Source organism: Chanos chanos, chromosome 9 (genome assembly GCF_902362185.1).
Source record: "Chanos chanos chromosome 9, fChaCha1.1, whole genome shotgun sequence".
NCBI classification, from domain to species: domain Eukaryota; kingdom Metazoa; phylum Chordata; class Actinopteri; order Gonorynchiformes; family Chanidae; genus Chanos; species Chanos chanos.
The window spans coordinates 4231893-4252869 of record NC_044503.1 but is presented as its reverse complement, the minus strand read 5'-3'; the positions used below and the strand labels follow the sequence as shown (position 1 = coordinate 4252869).

The 20977-nt window shown below is 43.7% G+C and overlaps 1 protein-coding gene across 1 annotated transcript in view; it reads left to right on the top strand.

Moving 5' to 3' along the window:
* The first annotated feature begins 4629 nt into the window (after positions 1-4629).
* Positions 4630-20977, top strand: part of polrmt (polymerase (RNA) mitochondrial (DNA directed)) — a 46429-nt gene continuing 30081 nt past the window's right edge. The window contains exons 1-9 of the mRNA XM_030784401.1: positions 4630-4771; positions 5191-5289; positions 5597-6360; positions 7063-7196; positions 13161-13347; positions 17158-17307; positions 18655-18822; positions 19225-19395; positions 19646-19885. Of these exons, the coding sequence (XP_030640261.1) occupies positions 4630-4771; positions 5191-5289; positions 5597-6360; positions 7063-7196; positions 13161-13347; positions 17158-17307; positions 18655-18822; positions 19225-19395; positions 19646-19885 (2055 nt within the window). The remainder of the gene's footprint in view (positions 4772-5190; positions 5290-5596; positions 6361-7062; positions 7197-13160; positions 13348-17157; positions 17308-18654; positions 18823-19224; positions 19396-19645; positions 19886-20977) is intronic.

Sequence of the window (20977 nt, the reverse complement as noted above, 5' to 3'; positions counted from 1 at the left end):
TTTCCCAGTTAACACCAAAACTGAAACTAATATATCTCAACACTCTGAAGTTACATAAAATATTGCCATGTGATGCATAACATTAACGAAAGATGCACTTGAAGAAATATAAAACCATTTGACGGCAACGTTTGATGGAATTTTCTGTTTTTGTTTTTGACAGATGGACGTAATATATAGGCTATGTATATGGATATCTGTGTATGTATGTATGGATATATGTGTATGAGTAGTCTCTCTCTCTCTCTGTGTGTATGTATATATATATATATATATATATATATATATATATATATATATATGTCTACACACACACACTGTGGCATCTTTTCATCTGGTTTGTCAATGGTGCAAAAAATGAAAATGTCTCTTTTTATATTGAAAAACAGAATCTCTTTTATGCCACCCAGGACAACCTCTGGCACACGCAACTCCCCGGAAGTCCCTGCCTTTTTTCTTCTGAAACCGGCTGTAATTAAAATCATTCTACGCACTGTAAGATGTTTCACTTAAAAGACCCCGACTGCCCTGGGGGGGGTCAAGAATAAAGGCCCATCCTCTGTCTCAAAGACAGATGTGGTAAGAGATTGGTCAGCGTCACCCTTGTATGTAAAGGGGTGGCTCGCCACGCGAAACACAAGAACGCTCATTCAGCTGTGTCACCCCAGTGGGACAGTGTGTTATTTTACACAGTTATAAGCACTTGTTTATATACAAAAAACAAAAAATATATGTTTAAACATTTTAACATTTAAATATCCTGCTTGTGTCTGCTGAAACTACTGCATGGTCTCTGATTGCTTAATATATTTTCCATGCACCAGTCATAGATAGATGACTTTATTATTTTGGACGTGTGTTAAAATGTTTTTTCAAAGATTTTTCAAAGCACACTCAACACATATGATTAAAGAAAGATGAGAACCTGAAGAAATACTGGAGCCACACACTGGTTGTATCTTTAATATACTGTACATCAATTCATTATTTCGTTTCAAAGTTTGTTTGCATGAGGGTTTCGTAAACAACATGAGGGAAAAAACAAAAAAAAACCAATTCCTAGCTCAGGGGCAAAACTCTCTCCTGTACCACCTTGCCGTGTCTGGGTCCAACTCCCACGATGCTTTGCTGTGTGTGTGGGTGTGACGTGAGCTGGGTTCTGTGTGGCCGAGCAGCAGATGAGGATGTTCGGCAACCTAATCTGTCCCAGCAGGGCTCCGAGCAGCTTGGGAAGAGTATGAATGGAGATAATATCGCGGTAATGAGGCCTGTTTTGTACCATCAAAGTCTTCAGAAGAGCCCTGAAACTCGACCTCCCTCTCAGCTCTGACTGGCCCTCTCTAATAGACCCCATTATTAATTGTTTTCTCTCCCTCGCCTGCTAATTCACAGACTTGTTCTTAGGGTTTTGTTTTTTCCTCTCCTCTTTTAATGCCTTTTCTTTAATCTCTCTCTCTCTCTGTCTGTTCCCTTCTCTCTCTCTCTCTTTCTCTCTCTTTTCTTTCTCAATATTTTTCGTCCCTACCTTTGGACCACTGTAACACTGTTTCACGCTCCTGTTTTTCCACACGTCCACGTATAAAATGACTTACTTTTCATGGAAAAACAACAGTCCCTCTGTCTGTCTGTCTCGGTACCTGCAACGCTAACCCTGGCTTCCCCGCGCCTCTCAATTCCCAGTATGCCAATACCATAAAGCGCCGACACCAGCAGCGCTCTGCCTTCATTTCCAGTCACATGCATTATGCAACAGCTTGTTCGACTTTCAGGTCTTAATTGCAGACTTCCTGTTGGACAGTTCCCTTGAATATGCAGGTGGCCTTGATAGTCGAGTGCCACATAGCCCCAGTCGACTGTATAAACATCCGTTTCTAATTCAGGAGAGCAGCGCACCAAAACCAGACTCAGACAAGGACACGACCATTTGCATTTCCTGTTTCGTGACCATTGTGTATTGTGGGAGTATAGGGATAATAACAGGACCTTTCTCTTTTCTTTTCTTTTTTTTTTTTTTTTAAACGATCTGATTGACAGATAAATTCGCGAGATTTGGCAACTAATGCTCTTCCTCAGAGAAAAGAGGCCAGCAGAGATCTCAGAGCGATAGGGCAGACTCGGGAGGGTTTTTTTTTTTTTTTGAAGGAATTAAAAAAAAGAAAAAAAAAAAGAAAAGAGAGAGAGAGAGAGAAGAATTGAGGCGGACGTGGAGAGGACGCGCGATAAGCGGACTGCGTGTGATACCGCATCTCCGTCGTACCTGTGATAATCTCAGCCCGGGCGATAAAACTGTGTCAGAACAACACAGCTCCTCTCTCTGATGTGGTCTCTTTTCTGTCTCAACGGCGTGTGCTCAAACAAATGCGACACAAAGTGGAGTGTTGACGGTGTTTTTACACGAGCGTACGGAAGTTTATCCATAGATATGCGTAAGATTTATGGACGCTGACACGCACGCTGAGGAATTCTCACTGTGGGGGCCACAAATGTGTGCTATGTTTAAAAGGCTAATGGATTATAACTTAACTCTCTGTAATGGCCTTCATGTGCTTTTGGAGAAAATACTTAACCCCCCCTGATGAAGAATGAGTTTTACACAGGAAGAGAAAGAGGTTATATCACACTATTCTGTGCTCGTATACAAAGTCAGTCAGTCCTAAAAACAGTGGAGCCATTTTGTTGTAAACGAACATCATATTAAAGTTATAGCATGAAAGCGTTACACATTCACTTCAAGTCGAGGTTTCAAAACGAACTCTGTAGACTTTACAGTCTTGGACAGACTGAGTCCGGAGGGATATCACGCTACTGCAGAGAGCAAACAAGTCAACCTGAGAAAACACTCCATTTCTCTCTCTCTTTCTGTCTCTCTCTCTCTCTCTCTCTCTCTCTCTCCCTCCCCTCAAAATTCCCTAAAACTGAAGAGCACACATGCCAAAAGCATTCCCCAGCATGCAGTTCATGAGGCCTCTCCCTCTCCCTCTCTCTCCCTCTCTCTCTCTCTCTCTCTGTGTCAAGCCCTTTCTCGACCAGGTGAATGTTAAAAGCAGTGACCATCTGGAAAACAAATAAGAAAAAGCCCGGCATAGGTGTACACGGAGGCCCCCGGTGATCAAAGAGAAGAGAGGTTGGCAGCCTTGTCCAGTTCTGGCTATTATTGTGTGGATGAATGGCTGTCTTGCCCTCTTTTGTTCTCTCCTTCATTGGCAGTCATTCACCCGCCAATGACTGTCACAACGCCGCAGCGAGGCAGACACCAACAGGGGCTAGCCACATCAAACGCTCCTGTGGAGGGGCCTAGCTTGTGAACCGTGGCAACAAACACCCTCTGATCCTCACCTAGCGACACACACACACACAAACACAAACACACACACACACACACACACACATGCATGCGCTCACACCAAAGGTTGGTTAGCTCACCAACACAGTCACCACAGTCAGATAAAGGAAACCCATGATGCCTACCACAGAGTATGTTGCTGATAATTGCCGGGCTACTGATTTACTCATACCAGACAGGGAGGGAGAAAAATATGAAGCATTACGGTAAACCAAAGTTCTTCAGTGTTGAAACAATTACAGGAACCTTTGTCAGATAAAAACAATAAATCTCTCAAAGGGTCAGTGGGTGTTTACATAGTCTTGAGTGTAAGATCATTAACAATAAATATGAAACTCACAGCCCATGATGTAAACCAGCGGGGGCCCATCCAGACCTGTCAAATGCACTGAAACGGATAACTTAAACAATGGGCCTCCTTAAGAGGATTCTAGGTTCTTCCATCCCTTTAAAGCATCCGTGTTGCCTTTTTCACCCCCAAGGACTTTAATGATCACTTGACTGTACAGTAGTAAAATGAAGTGATCTTCATGTGGAAAACACTTGCGAAATTGGTAGTGGTCTCAGAAGAATCAGTTGTGAAACAGTGCTTCACAAGTAAACAAGCACTTTGGTAAGAGGAAGTGGGAAAGAAGTTTTTTTTTATTGTTTTGTTTTTTTTAACTGAAGAATGACAGGTGTTGTTGTGTTATTTGTTATTTATGTCTAAATAAATTAGCTGGATGCATAACCCCTGCGGTTCTGCTTTGTGAGGTTGAGTAAAAAGATCAGTCGCTGACCTTTTGACCTTTGATTAATACGGCGTAAAAGGGTAATACTGCCACCTGGTGGCTGGTTCTATTTAAGTGCACAGTTACAGGGTCCTTTTAGGGGGAGAGAGAGAGAGAGAGAGAGAGAGAGAGAGAGAGAGAGAGAGAGAGAGAGAGAGAGAGAGAGAGAGAATGCATACTCAAACTGTTTGCTCTAAAAACTTTACTCCAAATTTGATTAACTCATAAATTGTTTTTCTTGTCCCCAATCTTACTTGTTTTTTCGTCCTTCCTCCTCTAAATAAATATGATATATGACGGCTCTCAATTTTTTTTATTTTTTATGAGATACTCAGTTACATGCTAGTCAAAATACGATCGTGCAACCGATTCTTAGTGATATGTGCCGCTCGATTTATCTATGCTCATCTAGGCAAATCTGGTCATTGACTTCACGGTAATCGAATAGCAAGGTCTGGCTAAACATGGCTGCCTTGTACGAGGGATAATGCGGTTGTGAAGAACTATTATGTCAACATGTCACTTTTAAGACTGTGTGCCTTGCCAAAGTGTCTGTATGTACGGTTAACGATAGATAAAGGTTTTCGGCACTTGTTTAATGCCGATCATTGCCGTCTCTGTTTAAGAATAAGGGACAACTGTGAAAGACGGATACTGGGTAAGGGCATGTTTTTCTCTATCGGATATTTTATGTATGAATACTCCATGTGGATGCTGTAACGTGTAGCTAGTGATCTGATCAACATATACAAAACTGTACCGTAAAGTTTCATGACTTTAACAATTAGCAAAATTGACAACAGTTGACGGAATTATAAACACCGGTACATTTTGTACCATGCTGATTCACTCACCTTGTGTCCATAAAACCTTCATGCACTTGTAACTTTTTAGGATTATATCTTGTACAATGATAAGGATCGTACAGGATGAGAGGTTTTCCACCATTGTCTTTCACCTTTTTGGAGCCGATGCACTCTATTGCAGCTGTGCCGTTAGCAGCAGCTAGTTCTTGTGCCGCCTCGCTTTAGCTAATTTTGTGTCAACTGATGCCGTGTTTTCTTCTGTCCTGTCCAGACACACCATGGGCAGCAACATATCGGAGACACTATTCTGTAATCCCTAAAAAAGAAGACGGGAAAAGGCGGACGTGGGAGCAATCTCAATTGTTGGATGGTACCGTTGTGATTTTCATTTGGTCATCTGTGCTCTCCAGCTAGCGAATTACCCGTGGCTATCAAAGCGTTATTTAGTTAAGGATGTGCCAGAGTATTAGTTAAGGATGTGTCAAAACCACTTACAATAGTAGCTAAGAGAAACATGCTCTAATCTTTTACAAGTAGCACTGTACAGTATTTCTTACGATATGTTTATTTGTTTTCTGGAAGTCGTATTACTATTATAACTGGCTTATTACTTTTGGTAGAACACAGTTAACATTTTTCCATTCTCTATTTTTCTTTCCGTTCTTTTTTTCTCATAGTACTGGAGGCCAGAATTCAACAGTTACAGACTGATGTCGTTTTAGATGTCAAACATTCAAAGGTGCAGTTAGTCAAAGCCCCTCACTCAGGGAGAGGAGCCACTTTTGGTGAAAGCCCCAAAAATCTTAAAGGAGAAAGGGCGGACGTTCCTCCAAAAGCTGGACAGGGTCAGACCAGTAAGAAAGGAGGAACGGGAGAGAACCCGTCCCAGAAAGCGAAGCCTAGCCGATGGATCGAGAAACTGAAAAAAGAAAAGTGGAACAAGACGAAGAAACAAGCGTCGCTCCAGCTAAAAATCTACGAAGAAACTTCGAATAAAAGCAGTAAAGGTGGCCTGATGTTTCCTGGAACTTCCGTCAAAACTATCACGACGGGGAAAAAGGTTAAATCCGCGGCAAAACCTGAGCAGAGTAAAAGTCGATCGCTTCATTCCAAAGAACTACAGCAGGACATCCTGAAAGTCACGGCGCCTGTCATTGCAGAACATATCTCCAGACAAAGTGAGCTCGCTGAGGTGGAGGAACTAGACCAGCAGGTGAACCAGTGGAATGTCTCTAATTCGGAAAGGCTTCTGGAAGATAAGGACGGGAATCGCTACGGAGACACACAGCTGAGCGTGCGCTGTTACCTGGAGACGTGCGTGTTTATCGGCGACCTGGAGCGAGCTCACAGCTGTCTCCTGTCGCACCATCGACACGTGTCCCGACGCAAACTCCTCTCTATTGGTGCTTACAACATCATGATGAGAGCATGGGCAAAAAAAGTGAGTGAACCACCGTGAAGGGTTATTTTGGCATAGTGCCCATATTTTTATAACTGCAGTATAATGAACATTGTTATTTTTGAGTAGTTATAGATTAGTTATTAGTGATGTATTGACTATTATTTATTAGTTATTCCATATTATTTATTAGTTATTTATTACTTATAATCTCTAAGACTGACCGGCAAATACAGCAATGACTCCCTTTTTCTTAACATTTGCTTTTGCAGCCATAGATTTGGTAAGAGTCTGGAGTCAAATGTTAGCACCGCAGCCCAGTCAGCTAACTGTCGTTTGCCAGAGGTCAGACCACTGGTACTCAGACAGTCACAGTTATTCATTCAGCTGACGCTTTAACTTAGAGCAGCTTACTATTGTTAGTTAGTATGGTGGAAGTCATGCTGATCTGAAGCAAGGCTGGGGTTCGTTTTTTTTTTTTGTTTTTTTTTTCCTTACTTGAGGTCACGTAAAGACTGAATAGTGACGCTTGACGTCCAAAACCATCAAACATAAACATAACATAAAAACTTCCAACCAGACAGCGTCACAGTCTTTGTTGTTATGTTAGCTTTTTAATCTTATTGTGGTTTATATTGTTTAGTTTTTTTTTGTTTGTTTTTTTTTTTTTTTATAAAGTGTGTGATGCTTGCTGACTGATAAAGCGCTCTCTCTCTCTCTCTCTGTGTCTGTCTCTCTCTGTAGGGAGCTCCAAACCAGATAGGACGCCTGTTTGTGCTGTTGGAGGAAGCTGGTCTTAAACCCAACATTAGCTCATACAGCGCAGCATTAGAATGTATGGGCCGAAATCCACAATGCTCAGCACAGATTATTAACAGGTATGAACACACACACACACACACATACACACATACAATCATGCATTTGACACTTAATGCCGTTTTAATGCTGAGTCGTCACATGGCAATTATCTGTAATGTAATTAAGGGATGTCTTAGTTAAAGCAGCGGATTAATCAGTGACACGTAAGCCTGACATGAAGATAGGCCAGATCCCAGAGAGGGTCTTCTGCTCTGTCCGTCTCTGTCGTCTGACTTCCGAATGACACGCTCTCGTTTCACAATCGACCGTGATTCAGGTCCTTCTTCACATTCTAATCAGGTCACTCCAAATGTACAGCGCTACAGAAAAGTCTGGCTTTGGTTCCCTTGCTCTGAAAGGCTGAGTGTAGCTTTGGAATGAGATATGTTGAGTTATTTTTATATAGAAATGTCTTTGGTTAATTTAGGAAATTAATTTGAAAGGGTCAGTCGTCAGTCAGGTGTCTTGTTGTGTCAGTCGGGTATGTGATGCTTTTTGCCACTAGATGGAGCTCTCTCTCTCTCTCTCTCTCTCTCTCTCTCTCTCTCTCTCTCCCTCTCTCTTTGTTGTTTCCACTGTGTATGAGCTCGGTCTGAAGAGAATGTACAGTAGAAGTTCAATTAAAGGCTCAATCACAAATGATTCAGAGATTTTACCTTTCTGATCCCACTCCTCACTGTTTCGTCTCTGGGAGCGCGTGTAGCCGAGGTTTACGATGGCTCTTGTCTTTTTTTAAACTGTTGTTCCCGGCCCATGGAAAAGACTATCCAAAACGTAATCTCATAAGCTGTAAAACAGTGTTAGTAACTTTCTCATAAGGGAGAGGTGGATATATATATATATATATATATATATATATATATATATATATATATGTATATATATATATATGTAGGTTTCAGGCTGTTAATGTCATGATTCTTAGAGCTACAAAAATTGTGTCAGAATACGAGGTTAACATAATTAGCCAAACAGCCATCTCTTATTGTTTCCGCAGACGGATATGAAGTGTTGAAAGCTTGAAATACGAGGGGGGGGGGCTTTAGACATTAAATGTAGAAAACGTGGAGACTGAAAGTAACAGAGAAGCAATGAACCTTTACCTCAGGACACTGAGAAAGGGCCTAAATGCATAAAACCCTGTTAAAAACACACACACGCACACTCTTACTGTGAGTGAGTAATCTTAATTATGTCCGTGTCCATAATTTCACTCTCGTCGATTGGACATTCGTCCTTATTGATTAGGTCACCTTTGTGTTTGATAGCATTCAGTTCATCTTAACACACCGTTTGTGTTCTTTGTATAGCCATTAATGACACCAGAGGCTAATGGAAATCATTCACAGACACAACCACTACAAACCACTCTAGGAGGCGTGTAGCTGATTAGAGACCAATTCCTGCTGGTCTAAGGTGACCCCCCACCCTGTTTTTTCCCTGTGTCTCCAGGTCCTGGAAACCCACAGCCCTGCACATTTTTAACAACAACAAGAATAATAATGATAATAGTAACAATAATAATAATAGTAATAGTATTAACAACAATGTAATGTTATTATTATTATTATTATTGTCAATATTAAAAATAATAATAATAACAATCTCTCCTTGCCCTAACACGTGTGTTTAAGGTAATCAAGGACTTGATCGTTAGCCGATGTGTGTTAGAACACGGAGACATTATTATTATTATTATTATTATTATTATTGTTGTTGTTGTTGTTGTTGTTGTTTCAGCCAAGACTACCAAAATTTAAACAAAATGTGTACCCAGTTTGCTTTGATTTCCTCGACGTGCGATCTAGTCATTTATGTTCGACAGAGCCTTTTTTCACCTTTTATCGGCGAGTTGCGGCGGATTAATCTGAAGACAGAACGGGCACCTTCGCTGCCCCAGAATAGAAACGTTGAATTGTGGTTATTTATCAGGTGAGCTCATCTCCTCCCGGACTTCTGGTCTCCATCCGTTTTTAGGTCAGGCATTTGTTTTCCATACGCAGAATATCCCAAAGGGAGAACGACACAGTGTGGCATTCCTCATTCCCCGGTCGGCCTTTTTTGGGGGCTACCCTCAGGAAAAAAAAAAAAAAAAAAAAAGAGAAACGAAAAACCGACGCAGAGAGAAAGAGCTGAGAGCTATGGCCTCTAGCTTGTGGTTCAAAGTGATTTTTTTTTTTTTTTTTTTATATTTTATTTTTTCCTCAAAAGGAGAATAAAAAAAACAGGATTCGATGTGTCAGAACGCGACGTGTCGTTCTGAGCTCTGCTAAAAAGGCAGTGGCTACGAGACGTCCCGTATCTACAGCTTTGACCGATTCCGAAAAACGATTCACCGCTACACACAGATCAGCTTCACAGATGGTATTTAAAAGAATAACAACAACAACAACAACAACAAAAATGACAACTTGACATGTAAACAGACGCTGGTTCGTTACGTTGGCCTTATGACGATACTTCATTAAATAACGAAGATTGTGAAAGTGTCTTTAAGGATTAGCCGAGGCAGTGCTCTGAGATTTCTCTCTCATATCCTCTTACATCCTCCTGATCACAGCTGGGTCAGACGCCCTTTCCTAAGCTGTGCATTCAGACCCTCTCTGGGCGTGTATTTCATATTTCATCTCTGTCTCATTTCTCCTTCTGAAGCCTTTAGTTATTATGAATGTCTGGTACAGCGTAATGTCTGTGCTATACCCTGCACTTAACATGATTATATTCTCATAACTGTAACGCAGAAACCTAGAGTACAACGCCACAAACCCGTACTGCGTGTAAGTGTTATTGACATGTTATAAATATGTTGAGGTGGTATTATAAATGTGTACTTGCGTTGTTATTACGTTGTAATAATGGAAGTGATCAGTAATGAAACCTTTATCAGGGAAGGCTTGTAGGAGATGGTTTGAACCCCGGGGTCTGTTCTTGGTTTCGCTGTTTGGACCAGCAGATGCAGAGTTTAGGGATCAGGCGGTTCGGGGCAGTTTTGGGCGGTTTGGGTTGGCAAATCGATTACTGTAAACTGATAGCAATGACACTGTTGCTCTATCGTTTTCTCTCCTGCTCTCTCTCTCTCTCTCCCTCTCTCTCTCTCTCTCGCTCTCTCTCTCGCTCTCTCTCACGCTCTCCCTGTCCCTGTCTCTCTCTCTCTCTCTCACGCTCTCCCTGTCCCTGTCTCTCTCTCTCTCTCTCTCTCTCTCTCGCTCTCTCTCACGCTCTCCCTGTCCCTGTCTCTCTCTCTCTCTCTCTCTCTCTCGCTCTCCCTGTCCCTGTCTCTCTCTCTCTCTCCCTCTCTCTCTCTCTCTCTCTCCCGCTCTCCCTGTCCCTGTCTCTCTCTCTCTCTCTCTCTCTCCCTGTCCCTGTCTCTCTCTCTCTCTCTCTCTCTCCCGCTCTCCCTGTCCCCCTGTCTCTCTCTCTCTCTCCCCCTCTCTCTCTCTCTCCCCCTCTCCCCCTCTCTCTCTCTCCCGCTCTCCCTGTCCCTGTCTCTCTCTCTCTCTCTCTCTCTTTCTCTGCACCAGTGCTCTGCCTCTTCTTTTCCTTTGCGTTCTGTTTATCTCTGTGGTCTGTAAAAATGTTTGCGGTCTGTTTATCTCTGTGGTCTGTAAAAATGTTTGCGGTCTGTTTATCTCTGTGGTCTGTAAAAATGTCCATAGTTAGGTATTCATCCTCTGAGTTCCTCTTGCTCTCTGTTCCGTGGTCAGTGTTCTTTTCACATTCACCACGCCCGTCCACTGTCTTTTATTCTGCTCATGCTCCCTCTCTCTCTCTCTCTCTCTCTCTCTCTCTCCCGCTCTCCCTGTCCCTGTCTCTCTCTCTCTCTCCCCCTCTCTCTCTCTCCCGCTCTCCCTGTCCCTGTCTCTCTCTCTCTCTCTCTCTCTCACACACACACACACAGTCCCCCCACCTGCTCTGTTTCTCTTCTGCTTTTCACTTCTCTCATATCCATTCCTTTCTCTTTCTCTTTTCCTCTCTCTCTGTGTCTTTTTCCCTCCCCCTCTCCTCTCCTCTCCTCTCCTCTCCTCTCCTCTCCTCTCCTCTCCTCTCCTGCTCTTTCTTTCTCTTGGCCTCGTTCCCTTGTTCTTTTTTCTCTGCCTCACCCCTGTGTGTGTGTGTGTGTGTGTGTGTGTGAGTGTGAGCATGTGAGTGTGCTTGTGTGCGTATGTGTTGTATTCTTTGATCGCCTGTTGAAGCACACAGATACCAGACAGCCCGGTGTGCCTTCGATGATCAGAAAAGAACCAGCAGTCACCACGAAACCGAAACGAACGAAACAAAACGAAACAAAAAAGACACGTTTAGAGCCGCAGCTATGGTCTCTTTTTTTTTTTTCCTTCCTCGGCTTGAAATGGCTGTAATCTGAACTGAATTCCATAAGCTCACACAGGGCACAGGAGGACGGATAGATGTTTCCTCGGCTGGGAATAGTATTTTGCATCGGCAGGACCTGGAGTATTGCAGCATGGTATTCCCAGCAAGGCAATTACATGGTAGTTATTTAATCATTGTCTGGCTGTGAGATTAGGGGGACAAGGGTAATGTCTTATTTTCTGGAGCTTCTGGAGCCTCTCCCTTTATGCATTTAAACATTCCTTGCATCGCCACTAGAGGGCACTGTTAGCATATCAGGTGCGCTCTCTCTCTCTCTCTCTCTCTCTCTCTCTCTCTCTCTCTCTCTGTCTCTGTCTCTCTCTCTCTCTCTCTGTTTACTCTGCTCCAGTCAAGGGGCCTGTTGCTCTGGAAACAGCTGAAGTCTCCTAATATCACAGAACAGCCTCAAAAAGAAAAAAGAGAGAGAGAGAGAGAGAGAGAGAGAGAGGAAAACGTGCTGCTGTCTCGCATCCATGCCAAGTGTGTATGTGTGTCAAGTGAAGTGAATGGGGTGTAGTTTTGTGCCAGGCTCATGGTGTAATTAGGGTATTTCTGAAGCGCTAACTGTAGATTTTTCTTTTTTTCTTTTTTTAAACAACCCGTTGTCAGTCCTTTTCTTTTTTGCCTTTTTTTCTTTTTTTTTTTGCCTTTTCCGGAATGTGCTCTGAATGCGGCATCACTTTTTTACTTCTCTACTGGTTTCTCTCACCGCATTGGTATTAATATTCCTGAAACAAATCCGATCTGGAATGGAATTAGTATTCCTCACCCTGCGGACACACACACACACACACACGTTTGTTACCTCTTTAAGGTTGAACAGTCCTGGTTCACTCATGTCGGGGTGTGAAGTCTCTCGACGATTTTTTTATTTGAATAAACATTCCTGTGTGTTTCTTGGCCATCTGGCCGTGGTCTGCCTGACATTCGCAACACGCAAAAAAAAAAAAAAAAAAAGAAGGTTGGGTTGGGTTGGGGGGGGGGGATGGGGGTTCACCGGAATGTTCTGAGGTGCTGAGTATCGGAGCAAATATTTGATATTCTACTCGAAATCGCCCCACACCCCCCACCAGTCGGTACCGCAAAGGCCTGTGCTATGCTTTCATCTCTGAAACTTTTCCACACTCATTTTACATTCAGCTCGTTCGGTTGTACCGTGAATATTTTAAAATTTAATTCCTGCGAAGGAACTCTGTCGTGTTTGGACCGTCCTTGATTAGTCATTCTGGTGCCAGTTTCCTTTTCATCGTCTCATTCACCTCTTCCGAAAACCCGTGAGTTTTTGGCACGAAGACCAAATGGGTCTCCTGGGGTTCTCCTAGGTTCCACTCAGTAGATGAGAGGACGCACTTGGCCTTAGTAGACTTGCTGAGACCAAGTGAAGAGGCGGCTGTCAATAACGGTCTTACTTTCCTACCTGGTGAATTTTTCAAATGAGTTTGATGTTCTCTCTCTCTCTCTCTCTCTCTCTCTCTCTCTCTCCCTCTTTCTCACTCTTTCTGTTTCTCTCTCCCTTTCTCTCTCTCTCCCTCGCCCTCTCTCTCTCCCTCGCTCTCTCTCTTTCTCTCTCTCCCTCTCTCTCTGTGTCTCTCTGTGTCTCTCTCTCTCAGGTGTCTGCAGCAGATGGAGGAGGACGGTCTGTCCGTAGACGATATCTTCAGACAGTGTGTGTTCCGTTGCGATGAGAGTGACATGGTGCTGAGAGCTATCCGTGTCGTGAAGCCGGACTTTCAGCCCAACATGCACGGTGACCAGCCTCTCTGCTCCTCTCCTCTGGTCGAAAAGTTCTACAAAGAGGTACTACGAGGAGTGTGTCAGACTCCTCGACTCACTGTCAAAACCATCCATGGTCACCTCCCTACTGATGTAGTGATGTGTTTGGTCTTTACTGAAAAACCAGAGTTATCGAGTTTCCCGTATCTTGCAATAGTATGTGCAACTTGACAAGAGCAGTTCCCTTCATAGTTATGACTAAAGCACCAGTTCTGTGGTATGTAGATTTGAACTTATTTCATAACTCTGAAAATTATTCAGTGAAAGTTATACCCCTTCATAATAGTCACTAAAATGTGCTCGTGTAAACACTAGTTACAAATACAAACTATTTTGTCACTGTAGTTGTAGTTTGCTCACAAAAAAATAGATATGATACGAAAATACAAACAGTCAGAACTTCCCGGCGACTCATTTTTGGACTAGGATCGGACTTGTGGTAAAACCCCTGCGCTTTCCATCAGAGGAATAGACAGTCGGCGTGTATAGCTGCGATTAGAATCCAAAGACCTGATAATGGCTCTGTAAACAGCACATTGACTAGGACCCTAAAGAGGTCGTTAATGATGTTTAATGGGGTTTTCGCGAAAGATCCTCTCCCAAACTCGGGTACCATTGGCTATTTTTAGCCCTAATGGGCCTGCTACCGGGACACACTGCAAATGCTGATTCGTTTACCAGTTTCAACCATTGACAGCCAGTCTCTGGCCTGCTGTTGGATTTAGTAGAGGAAAGTTGGTGGGTGTGTTGGTGGGGGAGGGGGCGGAAAAGTTGTTTTTGTTCAGTGTAATCTATTTTCTAGAACATTCTGCGCAGGTGTAGAATGGTTTGATCCTTATTACACAGGCTAGCCTATATTTCAACGCAGCTGTTAAAAAAAATCACTTTAGAAATGACATTTTTAATAGTCTTTTGAGAACGTGAAGTTAGGTCATTGTGGTGAATAGCTTTAATGTCGTTTTTATTTTATATGCTTAGGTGGTTGGATTCTGCAGGGGCACTCAAGGTTTCGTTTAATGGTTTCTTTTTATGGTCTTTTAATATCCAGAGAGTGCAGCAGCGACTTCTGTGTCTTCTTCTGTGAAGGACACAGTATTGTCTCTTATCTAAGCCCTTTTCAGCCCAGCTATAGACAGATTAAATTCAAAAGTTTGCAAGAAAGGGAGGAAGAGCTGTCGTTTTTTTTTTTTTTTCTTTTCTTTCTTTTGTTTTTTTTTTTTTCTTTCGGCGCGTCGCGAAACTGAACATCACGGTAACGTTGCCCTTTTGTGCCCCCTGCTCACGGAAATATCTTATATCGGTCACGCACACACCCACACACACACACACACACACGCATGGACACACACGCATGGACACACACGCATGGACACCTGCACACCCTTACGTTTCCACACATGACACGCTCGTATGCGTTTTCGTTGTTTTTGGCACGCCATGTTTAAGCGAGATAGTCCAAACGTCCCACAGCCTTGGCTTCCGAAGCATGTGTATCTTTCCCTGTCAGTTTGTTTTGTGTTATGGAATTGTGGGCCTCTCTCCCTCCCTCTCTCTCTCTCTCTCTCTCTCTCTCTCGCGTGCGCTCGCTGTGTACACTGGACGCAGTGTTCCGTCAGGGCCTTGCCACAGTGGCACGAGTTACGGCGTGATTTATCTCCCGTATAACCTTTAGCTTATTTTGGCAGCCGTCCGCGAGCACTCCTCCCAGGACGGGTTTAGGGACTGTCCGTCCTCACCCCCCCCCACCGCCCCCCCCCCCCCCCCGCCCCATCACCTGCGCCAGCGAAGCGGTCCAACAGACAGCGTTTAACCCCTCTGTGATGTTTTGACTGGTAATACCACAGACATCATCGGAAACCGCGAACGCTACCCTTTTCGGTGATAAATGACAAGCCATGCTAACCTGCGGTCCACATTAACAAGCTCCTCGGGTACACTTAGCAAGCTGTACCCATGATATATCCAGGATTTACAATGCGCTCTTTGTACGGTCTTCTTCCATTTGGCCGTCTTCCAGACTGTTAGCTTGTGTCGGACCAAGACCCCGAGCATCGCCGTAAAAAGCTTATTTCATTTTAATTATACCCCATGGCCATGCTGGGATGTAGTTTACACCTCCACGACGACCTGTCATCATTCGTCAGCGGTACAAATTTGTTGTATGATTCACTACCTTCCCTGGTCTGACTTGAATTTTTTTTTTTTTTTTTATTATCATCACTTGGTATGTTAGGTGTTTAATTGTGTGGGTGAGTAACTGTAAGGTAATAAGGGGTCAGAGTTGGAGGGAATTGGCCACACATGTTTGGTTATATAGCACATATATGTGTGTATGTGTGTACATATTTATATATATATAAATTTGTGTATGTGTATACAGTGTATATATGTATAAACATGTTAAGTTTTAAGATTGTAAACCGTTCTTTTTGTGTAAGATTGTCAGTAAAACAAATACATATGGAATAAGGTACAAACTGCAGTTCTTTTACGTTTGAAGAGGAAATACAGGTGCTCCTCAGCTTACGATGGGGTTACGTCCCGAGAAACCCCCCCCATCGAAAGTCAAAAATACCGCGAGTCACAAATGCATTTAATACAGCACATCTAACCTACCGAACGTCACAGCTTAGCCTAGCCTGCCTTAAACGTGCTCAGAAACGCTGGTTAACACAGTACGCCGTAGAGTATCGGTTATTTACCCTCGTGATCGCGTGGCTAACTGGGAGCCGTGGCTCGCTATCGTAACGCGTACATCTAAACCGGGAAAAGATCGAAGTTTGAAGTACGAATTCGAAGTCTCTGCTGAATGCGCATCGATTTCGCACCATCGTAAAGTCGAAAAACCCCATGTCAAACTATCGTACGTCAGAGACCACCTGTATACATAATGGTTTGTAAACAGATCAAAATGAGTAATATTGTGTTGTCTTTGTTTTTTGTTTGATTGGTTTTTTTTTTTATATTTGTGTGTGAAAATGATAAACGGTCTCAGTTCTACACAGAAGCTCCTCGTGCGATAACGTCACGTCGCCGTCCTTCGTCTTGCGAACCTCGCCGAAGGACGTAATTTACGTGACACGCAATTCTAAGTTTGCTGACTGCGGCGTTTTTTTTCCTTTTTTTTTCCCCCTATACACACAGTGACCTGATCTAACCTTTCCGTCTCTGTCTGGTTACTTTAACAGACTGCCTTGATCTCATTCACCCCTGGGTTATAGGCCCTGGTGAAAACGCGTGTGAAGTATTCCTGTCCCGATGTGCTCTCATAGCTCCGTTATCTTATGTCCTTTTCTCCTAAAAGTTAGTAGAATTCTGACATGGATGAATGTGACATGAATACCTTACGAGAGACTTTTGCACGATTTCCCCTCATGCACTCGCATACAGTCAAGGTAGCAGGTTCGCAAATACAGGAAAGGAAGCACTTAGGAGAATTGGAACAGGATCAATTAGTCAAATACACTAAATACATATCCGTTCAAGGTCTTTTTGGGTAGATACTGGGCCTAAAATCACAGATTGTGCTGATCCCTTTAGCTACAAGGCACTGAGTGCCATTTTCATAAACCGATGCAGTTTGTGAAAAAACTATTGCAAAACATAATACCGATATTATACCATATTGTGCTATTATTCACGAAAGCCTCCAAGCTGTCCCATTGCATCTAAATAACCATCAGCTTAGATTTAAACAGCACTTTGTACTTAATGCTTTGGCTGTACCCTGTGTTGTGTTTGTTGCCCTCTCATTCTGTTAACCTTTTGTGTTTTGTGTTTTGTGTGTGTGTGTGTGTGTGTCTGTGTGTGTGTGTGTGTCTGTGTGTGTTTCAGAGAGAAGACGTCCAGTACCCGAAGCTAAACTTCAGTTTGAAGGACATCCAAGAGCGTTTTGCTCGTCAGCTGGCTATGGAGAAGGCCAATAGCATCACCATCGACTCGGTGGAGGCCATGAAGCCCGTCACCGAACAGATGACCAAAATGGTGCACAGCCTCCTTCCATTACTTCCATTAAGCACTGCCATACTGGTTTCTTTTATGCGGGAGTTTATAATGTATTTTAGTTCTACTGCGGTTAAATCTATACCAGAAAATTTGGTGATGCAGACATGAACTATAGCATCAGTTTAGTCTTTGTTCATGGAATAGTGGATTCACTAGAATGGTGATTCACTCTGGGTATGTCATTTATAGCAGACTGTTTCATATGCATGCACCAGAATCGATGAAATTTGCTTAAAAGGACTTATTCGATAATGAGGCCTCCGTTGAGATGGATTTGAGTTGTTGTCGGAAGAGGAGTTCTCTGCCGAAATCGAAGTCGGAATCGATGTCGCACTTTAAAAAAAAAGAAAAGAATACTTGAAAAAGTTGAAAGAAATCAAGACAAAATCTTCTACGCGATTCAGGTTTGAGAGTCGGGGTGCTTTTGAGACCATGTGAATTGGTGCGTTGTTACTGAGCGCTAAAACGCTCTCCAACCTTGGCATTTGTATGTGGTCGCTTTCTCCCGAAAAATATTCCCAAAGCAGTCCTATCAGAGGGTCCCCGGCGACCGCGCAACATTTACAGCGAAGGGCCGAACGCCGAGCAGAATCATAATGTATTAAAATATGCCTCTCCTGGGCGCCGAGAGAGTCACCTTTTGAATCGGAGGCCAGCTTATCTGCTCCATGTCATCTACTCGCTCTGCTGGTCTGGGGAGAAAAACCCCACTCCTCCTCCTCCTCCTCCTCCTCTTCCACCTCCTCTTCCACCTCCTCTTCCTCCCTCCTTCCCCAATGATCATCTGACCCAGTTCTCAACAAGCAGCTGCAACTTCCCATTTTCTCTGTTTACCGCACCCCCGTCTGTGGTGTGCCACCCCTCGAAACCCGGGGCTTTGACTAACAGATGTTACAAGGTTTTGACAGGGCGGGAGACTGGCGTCTCTTTTGTGGATGTCGGCTTTTAGAAGTTTGTTTTTTGGCAGATCGAAGAACTGGCATTTGGTTGAGTCACGGTTCTGTTCTCGCCTTGAAGTGGAAATCCTAAACGGCTCCCTCTTTTTAAGTTCTTCATTCACGCGTAGTTTTCGAAATCAGCCCAGAAACTCCATTTGGAACTCCAATTTGGTTCGGTCAATAGTCCCATTAGCCAGTACGCGTGTGATGTTTGTGGGAACAGACTAATTCAATGCTAGTTTCAGACGCTAAAGGTATGCGTGAATGTAACATGATAGTGTTCTTGAAGCCTTTTCTCAGATAAACCCCTTTGAATGTGAAGAGTTTCTGCCAAAGCACTTTTTGACACACTTAAAATGGCGCTGTTGGTATTTTTTTTTTTTTACAGAGGAAGCTTCTAGAAACACAGCGTATGCACTGGCATCAGTCACTTCTTCAGGCCCTCAGAGAAAGCAAGATTGTTTTAGCCAGCAACAGCAAGAAAACATGGAGGTTGAGTTTATACCCTTATCTGTGTATCCTGGATGATAAGGATTATGTGGACATCATGATTCAGGTACGTGAAGGTGTTTTCTGTTTTTGTGTGGGGAGGGGGGTGGTTTCAGTCTTTATATATACTCTTAAAAGTATACTCTCCTTTCCTGAGCGTCATTGAATAGCCTTCTATCCTTTGTGTTCAATGGGTTTGAAAGGACTGCCAACACAGGGCGTAGAAAACATCATTTCATTGCTTAATCATATTGATTTCACTCATTACTTTTGTGTTCAAAGGACACACACGTGTCGCGTTTATCATTTGCCGTACGTATTATCAGAACAGATCGGAATATCCAAAGTATAACCTACCAGTCACACACGTCCCCGGTGGTTTTCGATCGTCGAGTGCTTTGAAACTTGTATCTCAAATGCCGTCTCCCCTGTTGTTACCTCTGTCTTTTTGATGGGTTTTTCTGCTCAGGCTTTGGCCAAGCTGCCACCCAGTGGAGAATCTCTTGTCGTCATGGCAAAGGATGTGGGTTATCGAGTCTACAACATGTTCTGCATACGGCAGAAGACCCACAGTCAGATGGTGGACAAACTGGGGAGTATCTATAACGCCTACGCCGACCTGCTCGCTAAAGACACCCAGGTAAAAGGGCAAGCCAGACAGAGACAACAAACGAACGAACTTTTAAAGATGAGAAGTTTGAAGTTTGAGTTGTTTAAGTCCAATACATCGTGGGAAAAGGACATGCTCAATTCTGTGACATTCAAGTCCTCTGGCCACGAAATCTGTTCGCATGATTCTTTACAAATATGGATTGTTGTTGCTGCTATAGCTTTGATGCATTATATATTTTTTTTTTTCATTTGTTTGTTTGTTTGTTTGTTTGTCTTAGCCTAGTAACGTGTTGCCACGGGAGCAGTGGGTGAACCTGCTGTCGGAGCAGAGTTCTGGTCCCACCCTCTCAACCGACGACACTCCCTGGCCACACGTCCTCGTTCTACAGATAGGCAGCTTCCTGGTGGACCTCATGGTGCGAGAGATCAAAATTAACAACGACATCCTCAACCCCGCCCTGGAAAAGAAACTCATCCCCGTTCTCTACCACATGTACACCTTCCGCAGCAACCGACAGGTAACTGCACAAAATGGACCACCCGCAAGAGCTAAGGAGATGGCGCTTCGAAAAAGATGACAGATTTTTTTGTGTTTGTTTGTTTGTTTTTTAAGTCTGGGAGATCTTGGACGCAGGGGAGAAATTGATCCTCTCTCGGTGAAGGTTTCAGTTTCATAGCTGGTGGCGGGGGCGGTGACGGGGGGGGTTAAGGTTTATAATTGTAGCTAAGCCGAGACGTCGTAACAAGCAGGCGGCCTTGATTTAGAAACCGGGCTGTCCATCATTGCTGTATCATCTCTGACCCCCCCCCATCTGTGGACCAGTGGCTTCATATTAGTTTTCCGACACACAGGGCTTGTGCATGTTTGTATGAATTATGGGGCCGCTTTCCCAGCAGAAGTGGTTACGGGCCGGCGGAGGAAGACGAATTGCTCCAAAACTAATCCGTTTTTTTAGTGTTCCCTTAATTGGCTGGGTGATTTACCGCCTGGGGACGGCAGTGGCACAGGCCGGTGGGGGGGGTGGGGGCACGAACAGAGTTTCCCATTTTGTCCTCGGTGCGTCATCGGACGGGATACAGTCGTCCTGACACACGGCATGGGTGTACTCCAACCCCCCCCTCCCAAAAAGATGGCCCTCTACAGAGAGCTTCAAAGCCTTTATCTGGGTGCCGGTTTCACCGCTGAGGTTACAGATGGCCGTAGCAGCGGGAGTGGGCCCTCGGTTGAGCCTGTTTATGCCACGGTTTGCCGCGGCACAGACTTCAAGAAGCGTCTGAAGGCGCAAGATCGGGGATAGTCTTTTTTTTTTTTTTTTTTCCTCTCAAACCGAATGGATTTTTCTAACAAGCTGTTGTCCCGAGCTAATTCGACGTTTTGCCGTTTTGATGCCGAGGGGGTGCTCAGGAATTCCGAAGTCGACTAGAGCCAATTAAACATAACTGTTCGAGCGTAGACCGGTTGTCTTCTTCGGTATCTGTTTTTCGTAGTAGTCCTCGAAAATCACACGAAGCAGATGACATGCAGTTGCTCCTGCGATGGCAGAAGAGCTTAGGACGGTACTTTTGTACTGTACTTTTGTTTAGTACATAATGCAAGCAAATGTTGCCAT